The sequence below is a fragment of the Oryctolagus cuniculus genome, chromosome 3, assembly GCF_051225735.1.
Source record: "Oryctolagus cuniculus isolate XC-2025 breed Fujian yellow rabbit chromosome 3, ASM5122573v1, whole genome shotgun sequence".
In the NCBI taxonomy this organism is placed as follows: Eukaryota; Metazoa; Chordata; class Mammalia; order Lagomorpha; family Leporidae; genus Oryctolagus; species Oryctolagus cuniculus.
The window spans coordinates 117,550,519-117,562,680 of NC_142869.1; the positions used below are offsets into that span (position 1 = coordinate 117,550,519).

Here is a 12,162-nt window from a genome sequence, read left to right on the forward strand (position 1 = left end):
TTTGTATCCAACAGACCTACACAGTGAAGAAAAAATTTTTTTGTAAAAGCATGTTCTTTGTATATTTTCATTGAAGACAACATAACATTTATAAAATATATAATAATATAATGTGCAGGCATAACAGTCCATAGGTACCTTTTTATTTCCCTTGGTGTTTTTAATCTTTGATTTTAAAGAAAATGTAATGGAATTTCCAGAGGATGTTGCAGGGAGTGCTGTAGCACGTTCCAGGCTTTACATGCCCACTTCACTGCCCATTTGAAGTCTGAGCTTATGCTACTGTGTTATTTTGTTGTCACTTACACTTGACAAAGTGTGCTCAAGAATGACCCAGATAAACATTTTGGTAGTTTTCTTGAGTGTTAGGTGAATGCTCAGGGTAGAAATAGATAGAAATACCGTCAGTGTGGTAACTGTCGTTAAAATAACCTGAATGATAACCTGAATGATAGAAATAGTAGTTAATTTAAAAATAAAATATCAGAATAAAATGTAAGCATTCTATACCTTCTGTAAAATTCTCAGATATAAAAATACAGGTCATTGACTACATTCAGAATTATCTAAATGACAAGTGCCAAATTAAAAATTTGTACCCACATCCACCTATAGACACATAGTATGTTAGTTTTCAATGAATTGATTATTTATTAGCATACTGTGTTGGAGTGGAGAAACAAAAGAATAATTAAAGATATTTATCTGCAACTGCCAGATCTTAAGTAGCTGTAGAGTTTTCAACAGTAAACCAAGTAAGAAAAATGATGTTGAAATTCTTGAGGGTCTTTTTCGTGTGTTGAGGAGGAAAGGGTATCACTCTTGTAATGGGAGAACTCAGGATTATAGGCTCTGGGTTAGGTAGCCCTTATATTTGAAAGTAATGGTAGCATCTAAGCTAATTTATTTTTGAGAGTTGTGTTATACGAATATCTTCCAATAACCTTTAATCCTTCAGGTTTTGGTTCTATTGTTGTTAGATAAAACCACAATAGATAAAGTAATGATATCTCTTATTAAATAATTCTCAGTACTCTAAAACTTCCCCTAATTTTTCATGTACTCCAATGCTACTAGTATGAATTAATGAAAACTATGAATAGTAAAACAATATTATGTGCATTTTGTTATTTATAGTACATGTGATTACAAATGAAGTATCAGTATCTGCCATAGTACATATGTTTTATGGAATCAGATTTTAAATGTATAAGAAATATTTAATTAAAATACAGATAGCTTAAATTGTATTTCTGTGTGCTTAATATTTATGAAAAATTTCTTAACGTAGCAGTTATCAGTTATATAGCCAGGTTCGTAATTTACTTCACTCAGAAAACTGAATTTCTGCATGGATCTTGAATGTGTTGGTTCTTTTATAGCCTGTTAAAAACAAAGATTTTTTATGTCTCACAATAATTAAGTAAAAATGACTTCCAGGACTAGAAGAAAGTGAAATCAAGTTGGATGGCAGTTGAGGAATTTTGTTCAGTTCATTGGTCTAGAAGATTATGTTTGTTTTCACTAGTGATAATGCTTTATTTTAAAAACTATTTATCATGAAGTGTTATAGGATGTGCTATTTGGTAAAAGGAGTAAATGGCTAGTTTTTATGATTCTCTACCCTGATTACAAGTTAGAATCACTTGGGGGAGCTTTAAACTATGCTGATGTTTTGGCTGCACTCCTAGATTCTGTTTCAGTAGGTCTCGCATGGGACCTGAGTTACGCATGTACAACTTCCCCAGGTGGTTCTGATACACAGACGAGGTTTAAGCTTTAGTACTTGGGTATCCTTAACGGGATGGTCATGATTAGTAACAAGACACTCTCAGCCACATTTTCAGGACTGGTTTAGACCCATAGAATATAAAAAATCTGTGTCTCCTTACTTTGAGATTTCGTTTTGAATTAATAAGAAAAAATAGTGGAGTCCATGTGCTCCCATCAGGTTAAATGTCAGTTAGTATTAGCAAGTGCTGGCATCATTATAGTTGGGTTTCCCCAATTCCTGAGCTATATATCCTAGGTAAGTGTTATTACTTCCTTTTTGCAAATTTAGAAATTGAGGCCCAGCCAAAATTTAAGTAATTTACCGAGTAGCACAGGAGGCTAGTTAGCCTAGAACTTGAATTCTGGTTTCCATTCTAACACTCCTGCTTATTTAAATAAATATATAAGTACATAAGTATGGGTATTATTTGTATAGGAGTTATAGTATTAATGACAAAGACATAAATGACCTTTAAATCCTGACTATAAAATTGTTTACTATCAGGAAACTTTAACTTTTAATGATGAAACCAAGTAGAGCTGATAGAAATATGCTATCTTGGATTAAGTCAGTAATATTTATAAGATGAATTTATGAATTTATAAAATGAAGCATTAATCTTAACAGGGAATTTATATACTTCATAATGTATGAAACAAAATATGCATATCTTGTCTTTTTCCTTTCTTTTTTTAAATAATGAAATAGGTGGTTTTCTAAAAACCTAAAGTACATTCTTTGGTAATTTGCGGATTGTCAAAGATTTTTTTAATGACTTTAATCAGCCTTATTGCAATTTTTAATGGCTTTTGATTCTTGGAATATGTAGTACTTTTGTTTTAATAGGGTAAAACAAAAGTTTGAAAACTCTCTCTTTGACCATTTAAAACTACAAAATATGGTCTTCTGTGAACATTATATAGCAAAGGTGATTTTTGCCCAGGCATTTTGATCATTCTAAATGAAGGGCTTACCCACTGGCAGAGATGATAGTCTTGTTGTGGAATACTTAAGTTTTTGCTGGTTTTAAAGGACACTGGGTATTTGACAATTATAGTAATAAGCAATGGTAGAGAAAGGAACTTGATTTTTTTTTCTAATGAAAGCAAACTTGGGTGCAAATGGAGGTGGACAGCTACTACTCTACAACAAGCCTAATGCTAAAATATTCAACACAAAGCCTGTCCTTAGAACTAGCTTCTTACTTCAGTAAAAAATATTTTCTTTATTAGGTTTTAGTGTCTTGCTGTGTCATCTTTCCTGTATTTCTGGCACTTAACTTTTCCATATCCTCAAAATGTGTATTCCTAATCCTCTCCCTTGATTATGCAAGTCTTTCATTCTTGAGCAGTTTTATAGTGAAAGCTAATGGAAATAAGACATTTGAAGTTCAAATTTTGATTCATCAAATAACTTTAGAGATTTGGATTCATGAATTTATGAAAACTTACTCTTAAAATATCTTTACATCTGCCAAGGTATACATTATAAAGGTAAATATTTAGATATTAATATAAGGGTACATTTTCTTATAACTGAAGTTGTTATAATTCTAATAAATGTCATCTTTTTTTTTAAGGTACCAGTATTTTTTGCAAATTAAACAAGACATTCTTACTGGAAGGTGGGCCATTTAAAATTTTTCTGTAATGGACTTAAATATGTCTAATTCTGCATTGTTTAAGTAGTTTATATAATTGCCATGAAAATAGTTACATGTGTGAATTCCTGTCATCAGATAAGTTAATTTCTTAATCATTTAAATAATATAGAAACTTCAAGTAAGATACTATAATATATATTGAGTACTTTTGAAATTATTGTTTAACCTTGAATTACATATTTTCTCTTTTGTTTTATCAGATTACCCTGTCCTTATAATACTGCTGCCCTCTTAGCTTCATTTGCTGTTCAGTGTAAGTATCAGCCCACATTTAGGTCACATGGCATATTATTTTGTACTCTGCATTGGTCGTAGATTGTCTTTCATGTGGGAGTACTTCAAACATGTTACTATACAGAAGATAGTAACTGCAGAGGAAATATAATGAAATGCCTGATTAGTAATTGCTTTGATTCTTAAAATGAAAAATTGTCTCTGAAATTATTTGAAACCGGCTGGCGCCGCAGCTCAATAGGTTAATCCTCCACCTGCGGCGCTGTCACACCAGGTTCTAGTCCCGGTTGGGGCACCGGATTCTGTCCCGGTTGCCCCTCTTCCAGGCCAGCTCTCTGCTGTGGCCAGGGAGTGCAGTGGAGGATGGCCCAAGTGCTTGAGCCCTGCACCTGCATGGGAGACCAGGAGAAGCACCTGGCTCCTGGCTTTGGATCAGCACGGTGAGCTGGCCGCAGTGGCGGCCATTGGGGGGTGAACCAACGAAAAGGAAGACCTTTCTCTCTGTCGCTATCTCTCACTCTGCACTCTGCCTGTCCAGAAAAAAATAAAAAAAAGAAAGAAAGAAAGAAAGAAAGAAAGAAAGAAAGAAAGATAGATAGATTATTTGAAACCTAGAAGAATGTTGTTTCAGTTTGCTTATGTGGTTACTTTAGAAGTATATTTTACTTCCAAAAATGAAAAGGAATCAATGACACTGCTGATTTGGCTATAATAATAATAGACAAACTTATTTATTAAAGTATGAATATTTTCTTCCCATTATTAGCTGAACTTGGAGACTACAATCAGTCAGAGAACTTGCCAGGCTACCTCTCAGATTATTCTTTCATTCCTAATCAACCTCAAGATTTTGAAAAGGAAATTGCAAAATTGCATCAGCAACATATGTAAGGATTTATTTACTTTCTTGCTTATTTGGCAAACTACTTACTAGCATGCTTTCTGTTTTAAAATACACCTGATTTCATTGCTATATTTACTTAATATAGAACAGTTATTGTTATAAAAAATAAAACAATTGTGAAGAAATGTTGGTAATTCCCATTAAATATATTGGAGTGGGCATTAGTCTTGTGATTAAGGTGCCCGCATCCCATATCAGAGTGTCTGGGCTTGATTCCCAACTCCAGCTTCCTGCAAATGCAGACCCTAGGAGATAGCATTGATGGTTCAAATAATTGGGCTCCTGCCACAACCATGGGAGACCTAGATTGAGTTCCCAGCTCCCTGCAGCAGCCCCAATGCAGCCCCAACAATCGCAGGGATCTGAGGAATGAACCAGCAGAAAAATTCTTATTTTTTCAAATAAAAATTTGTAAGTATGTATATATATTGCTTATTTTATGAATATATATGTTTGTCTTCATTTCTGTTAAGAACAATAGAGCTATATAAAAGTAAATATTTGCTATGGTATGAAGCAATTGTGTGAACATTTTAATAGATAATTCACAGTAGATAGATCTGTCTACATAGTAATTCTTTCTCAGCTTTTAGCTATGTGACAGGAGTTCGTTCTGCTTGGTGATGATCTCAGAGGAGAAAATAAATGTTATGTAATACTAACAAAAGTTTCTTTAAAAACAGCATTTTTTTTAACTTTTATTTAATAAATATAAATTTCCAAAGTACAGCTTTTGGATTACAGTGGCTTTCCTCCCCCCCAACTTCCCTCCCACCCGCTACCCTCCCATCTCCTGCTCCCTCTCCCATTCCATTCACATCAAGATTCATTTTCAATTCTGTTTATATACAGAAGATCAGTTTAGTGTATATTAAGTAAAGATTTCAACAGTTTGCACCCACACAGAAACACAAAGTATAAAGTACTTTTAGAGTACTAGTTATAGCATTAATTCACAATGTACAACACATTAAGGACAGAGATCCTACATGAGGAGTAAGTGCACAGTGACTCCTGTTGTTGACTTTAACAATTTGACACTTTTGTTTATGGCGTTAGTAATCTCCCTAGGCTCTTGTCATGAGCTGCCAAGGCTATGGAAGTCTTTTGAGTTCGCCAACTCCAATCTTATTTAGACAAGGTCATAGTGAAAGTGGAAGTTCTCTCCTCCCTTCAGAGAAAGGTACCTCCTTCTTTGATGGCCTGTTCTTTCCACTGGGATCTCACAGAGATCTTTCATTTAGGTTTTGTTTGTTTGTTTGTTTGCTTTTTGCCAGAGTGTTTTGGCTTTCCATGCCTAAAATACTCTCATGGGCTCTTCCGCCAGATCTGAATGCCCTAAGGGTTGATTCCGAGGCCAGAGTGAAAAACAGCATTTTTTTCATTCATAACAATTTTCAAAATTTTTTTGTGTGAGTGTAATTTTCTGTGACGTACTATTTCAAGAAGAGATTTATTTTGAATAGAAAGTAATATCTACATTGTTTAATGATGTGTAATTAAGTTTTGCTTTTACAAATAAGTTAGAATAATCATGGAGTAGGGCTAGTGCTATGGTGCTGTAGGCTGAACTGTCACCAGCATCCCATTTCAGAGTGCTGATTTAGTTTCTAGCTGTTGTGCTTCTGATCCAGCTCCCTGCTGATGTGCCTGTGAAGGCAGCAGCAGATGACCCAAGTGCTTAGGTCCCTGCCAGCCATGTACAAGACCCAGATGGAGTTCTTGGTTCCTGGCTTTGTCCTGGACAGCTATGTTGTAGCTGTTTGGAGAGTAAACCAGCAGATGGAAGTGCTCTCCCTCTTTCTCTCTCTCTTGCTCTGCGTTTCAAGTACATAAATAAATAAATCTTAAAAAAAAAAAAAAATTTTGTGGAGGACTTAAGCAGTGTTGCATATTGGCTAAGAGTTTTAACTAGAGAGCCAGACTGCTTGTTTTGGAATCTGATAATATTGGTTACTGGGGCCTGTGCTGTGGAATAGCGGGTAAAGCCCCTGCCTGCAGTTCCGGCATCCCATATGGGCACCGGTTTGTGTCCCGGCTGCTTCCCTTCCAATCCAGCTCTCTGCTGTGACCTGGGAAAGCAGTAAAAGATGGCCCAAGTCCTTGGGCCCCTGTACCCGCATGAGACACCTGCGTGGAAGTCCTGGCTTCAGATTAGCGCAGCTCTAGCTGTTGCGGCCATCTAGGGAGTGAACCAGCGCATAGAAGACCTCTCTCTTTGTCTCTGCCTCTCTTTCTCTCTCTGTGTAACTCTGACTTTCAAATAAATAAATAAATAAATCTTTAAAACAACAAAAAAAGATTGGTTACTACCTTACTGCCTTGGCTAAATTGCTTTATGTATCTGTTTCCTTATATATAAACCAAAGATAGTAAAAGTATCTATCTCTAGAATTATTGTAAGTTGTAAGTGAGTTTAAATACACAAAGTTCTTAGAGCAGTGCTCAGGACATAGAAGATACTGAAGAATGGTCAGCTCTTATTATTAAGAAATCTCTTTTGGTAATGGCCCATTTATCTAAAACAAATTAGTAAACTATAACCCATTATGTATGCTTGTAGAGTCCATGCACTTGAATGATTTGTACATTTTAAATGCTTGGAAAAAAAGAAAAAATTTTGTGGCATGTGAAATTTTATGAATTTCAGTGTCCATAAACAAACACTATTTGGAACACAGATAACCCTCATTTGTTTTTATGTGTTTGTGACTGCTTTCATAGTGTGCCACGGAGACCATATGGATTGAAATCTTGAAATGTTTACTAAGTCTTTCAGTGACAGCTATGCTGACTCCTGATCTAAAATAAACTAATGACTAAGAATTTTAATAAGACTGGCCTACTACAAGGGGGCTATAAAATCTCATTTATAATTAAAATTTTACATACATACAGCATACTAGAATCAAAAGGTTTGGGAATAAACCAGATTTTAAAAATATACCAGTAATTGGCTGGCGCCGTGGCTCACTAGGCTAATCCTCCGCCTAGCGGCGCCGGCACACCAGGTTCTAGTCCTGGTTGGGGCGCCGGATTCTGTCCCGGTTGCCCCTCTTCCAGGCCAGCTCTCTGCTGTGGCCAGGGAGTGCAGTGGAGGATGGCCCAGGTGCTTGGGCCCTGCACCCCATGGGAGACCAGGAAAAGCACCTGGCTCCTGGCTCCTGCCATCGGATCAGCGCGGTGCGCCGGCTGCAGTGCGCCAGCCGCAGCGGCCATTGGAGGGTGAACCAACGGCAAAGGAAGACCTTTCTCTCTGTCTCTCTGTCTCACTGTCCACTCTGCCTGTCAAAAAAATAAAAAATAAAAAAAAAAATACCAGTAATGAAAAATCTATGTAAGGAAAAGATTTGTGCATTTAACAAGATACTAACTATATATTTCTATTTTTTTTAATTTTTACTTATTTATTTGAAAGGTAGAGTTGCAGAGAGAGGGAGAGACAGAGAGAAAGGTCTTCCATATGCTGGTTCACTCCCCAAATGGCTACAATGGCTGGAGCAGAGCAGATCAGAAGCCAGGAGCTTCTTCCAGGTCTCCCATGTGGGTGCAGGGGCCCAAGGACTTGGGCCATCTTCTACTGCTTTTCCAGGCCAAAGCAGAGAGCTGGATTAGAAGAGAAGCAGCCAGGACACAACTGGCAGCCATATGGGATGCTGACGTCGCAGGTGGAGGCTTAGCCCACTACACCACAGCACTGACCCCCTCTTTTAAAAAAAAATTATTTATTTTATTTTAAAAACAGATTACACACATGGTGGGGGGGTTCCATCTGCTGGGTTCATTCCCCAGATGGCCGCAACGGCCAGAGTTGCGCCAATCCAAAGACAGGAGCCTGGTGCTTTTTCTGTGTCTCCCACATGGGTGCAGAGGCGCAAGGACTTGGACCATCTTCCACTGCCTTCCCAGGCCATAGCAGAGAGCTAGATTGGAAGTGGAGCAGCTGAGACTTGAACTGGTGCCCGTATGGGATGCTGGCTCTGCAAGCAGGGACTTTACCCACTAAGCCACAGCACCGGCCTCTCTATTTGATTTTAAAAATAGATTTGTCAGATCTTTAAATATCCAGTATAACTGAAGGAACCTTGTATTTAGCATAGTTGATTTATAGAAAAGGGAAATGCATCTGATTTTTGGAAGGAGTTAATTTATGATTATGCATTTGAACTTGCTGGCTCCCTTTTGAAGGTTGTTTTTGCTTTTGTAATTTACTGTCTTTCTTTGCTCTAGAACTGTATATAAAATAGAAATACATCTATTTTTAAAGGCTTTACATTTAGAGCATGATTCTCAAACTTGGGTTATTTTTCTTTTCTTCTTCTTCTTTTTTTTTTTTTTTTTTTTTTTTTTGACAGGAAGAGTGGACAGTGAGAGAGAGAGACAGAGAGAAAGGTCTTCCTTTTGCCATTGGTTCACCCTCCAATGGCCGCCGCGGCCGGCATGCTGCGGTCGGCGCACCGTGCTGATCTGATGGCAGAAGCCAGTTGCTTTTCCTGGTCTCCCATGGGGTGCAGGGCCCACGCACTTGGGCCATCCTCCACTGCACTCCCTGGCCACAGCAGAGAGCTGGCCTGGAAGAGGGGCAACCGGGACAGAATCCGGTGCCCTGACTGGGACTAGAACCCCGTGTGCTGGCGCCGCAAAGTGGAGGATTAGCCTAGTGAGCCGTGGCGCCGGCCTCAAACTTGGGTTATTAAGAGTCACTTGGGACTCTTGTTAAACATGAACAGTTTGGACCTCATCTCTTCTTTCTCAGACCTCGTGACACTGTACTTCAGAAACTTTTTGAAGACCAGTTCTTCCCCAGTATGTCATCCTTCTATTTTTATAAGATATTGGGAAGTAAAATAAAAGTGAATTACTACTAAAATAAAATGGAGAAATAAAACACAAACAGAAGACCTAGTCCAGTATTCTTACAGTTGGATTCAGTAGATAAAACATTATTCCAGGGGCCGTGCTGTGGTACAATAGGTTAAGCCTCTGCCTGCCATGCCCACTTCTGATATAGGTGCCAGTTCTAATCCCAGCTGCTCCACTTCCAATTCAGCTCCCTGCTAATGGCCTAGGAAAGCAACAGGGAATGGCCCAAGTGCTTGGTTCCCTGTACCTATGTGGGAGACCTGGAAGAAACTCTTGGCTCCTGGCTTCAATCAGCCCAGCTCCTGCCATTGCAGCCGTTTGGGCAGTGAACTAGCAGATGGAAGTTCTCTCTCTCTGTCCTCTTTGTCTGTAATTCTGCCTCTCAAATAAATAAATGAATCTGAAAAGTGAAATTACTCTATTGGGTTCTTATAAAATATTTTGATCCTATAAGTTCCTATACTTGTGAATCAATACCTGTCTTTGTACCGCACTCTGAGAAGGGCTGATCTGGTGGTTGCCTCAGAATCTTCTTGCTTTAGAAGAACACAGTAAAATTTAAATGCAAGTCTGGATATGAACCAAATTTTGAGATATAACTGCTTTTAAGTTATATCTTAAAGTGAGTGGCTTTGTTATAGCCATGAGAGCAGCGAACATTTCTTTTGAAACTTACTGTATTATTGTACTTTTGGAAAGTAATAATTTGAGTAACTGAAAATGTGCCCTCCAGAGAAGTTAGGTGTTACTGTTACAGAGTTGAATTTTTATATGTGTTTTGTAAAAGATTTAATTAGACTGCTCAAATTTTTTCAGGTAAATGCCATTTTAAAAATTTGACCATAGTTATGATTGATCTAATTTTTACCCTAATGATTTCTTTACAGAGGCTTAAGTCCTGCAGAAGCAGAATTTAATTATCTAAACACAGCACGTACCTTAGAACTCTATGGAGTTGAATTCCACTATGCAAGGGTAAGTGAACAAAACTTACTTTGATGTTGCTGTTGGCTTAGGTCCTCTTGCTTAGGGTAGTTTCTGTAATTCCTTGATAGATCACACAGCAAGTTGAGTAGTTTGTGGCTGCTACCTACAGAGCTGCACTAAGAAGTTTCTCTGAATGTAGTATTTACACAGTAACTTATGATGCAGTACTTGATGAGAAGGATGGTTAAAATAGATTCTTTGTATTCTTTTTCTTCAAGGAAGTGTTTTATGTTCTAAAGATAATTTTTGCACATCATGAGAAACAATGCCTTTATAATAGTTTACAAAATAATGGTTGAATTATAGGAAAAGCAGTTTTGTGTAATTCTTTGATAATCATGGTTATAAAAGATGCTCTCATCATTTAGTGGCATCGTGGTAATTTATATCTATAAAGCACAAAATGGAGCATATTACCATATTTTGGGTTTGTTTCTACCCATCCCTTTATTAAAATGGAATTTGTTATCACTGGCTTTTCCTGTACAATACTCTAAACTTTTTCCTGTGTCAAACTTTGCTCCCTTTGGAGATTGTTATCCTCTATCCATCAGCACATTTGTGAGTGGCTATTCACTTGTATCTCTCTTCACCTATATTCCTTTTAGTGAGTTCTTTATCAAGAGATTATACTTCAAGAGTACCTGGAGTACAGCCTGTCTCTATTACCAGTGAAAAGTGGGATTACAGATAAGCTTTGATTGAGTTAGCTATAGACTTTATTCCTGTGGGTCAGATTGTTGAGCCTAATAAGGATATCATTCTGAAAAGGGAACTAAGGGCTAAGCTATTCCTTAGGTAGCTATTTTGAATTTATTTTAATGTTCAGACAATCAAGATATCCTCAAATTTCTACTCCATGTAATGGTTTTATCCCTTGGGGCTTTATATGACCATGAGAGGAGTTTTATTCTTCTGTTTTATAAAGTTTATGTCAATCTCTGTGTAAAAAGACTAGATGACTTGCTTTCCTCAAATGATTATGTCTTACAATTCTGTATGTTTGTGCCTTGGAATTCTGTCCAGTTCCATTTATAATGTGTATACATTGGTTGTAGCTCTTAAGACACTGCTCTGGGGATACCTGTATCCCATATTAGCGTGCCTGATCTGAGGACGAACTCCTCTGCTTCTGATCAAGCTTCCTGTTGATACACACTCTGAAGGCAGCAGATGATGCCTCAAGTATTTGACTCCCTGCCACCCACATGGGAGACCTAGGTTGACTTCTGGGCTTTTGGCTTCAGCCTGGCCCAGCTCTGGCTGTTAAAGGCATTTGGAGAGTGAACCTATGCATGGAAGAGTGCTCTCTCTTGCTCTCTCTATCCCTCTCCCTTTCAAATCTAAATCAAGAAGAAATAAAAATAAATAAATGAAATATGTGGGGAACTTGAACTTTTGCTTTCTTTTTGGGTCCATTACTTTTGAACACAATTCTACACAATGTAATGTAGTTGAGACTATTATTACAACTAGATTTTGTTCTTTATTCTAATAGAATTTACTACTGATGGAACTTTATATATGTAAATTATGATTAAAAATAAAACAAACACCCAAAATAGTGATTTTACTTCTTAGCAGTTTTCTAAACATAAGTTTATATTTATAGAGACTGCTTTCAATGAAATATAAAAAGCGTTGGACTTCCTTTTTTTTAAATTTAAAAGACAGGACTAGTTCTCATATCTAATTACCATACTATTAATTTGGTTGAGGTAGTTTTTAGTTTGTTTA

General features: G+C 37.2%; 1 protein-coding gene across 8 annotated transcripts in view; it reads left to right on the forward strand.

Moving 5' to 3' along the window:
- Positions 1-12,162, forward strand: part of PTPN4 (protein tyrosine phosphatase non-receptor type 4) — a 190,873-nt gene that overhangs the window by 87,718 nt on the left and 90,993 nt on the right. For all 8 annotated transcript variants that reach the window (XM_051848751.3, XM_017342790.4, XM_051848752.3 and 5 more), the window contains 4 exons: positions 3,354-3,398; positions 3,638-3,690; positions 4,438-4,558; positions 10,326-10,413. In XM_051848751.3, the coding sequence (XP_051704711.3) occupies positions 3,354-3,398; positions 3,638-3,690; positions 4,438-4,558; positions 10,326-10,413 (307 nt within the window). The remainder of the gene's footprint in view (positions 1-3,353; positions 3,399-3,637; positions 3,691-4,437; positions 4,559-10,325; positions 10,414-12,162) is intronic.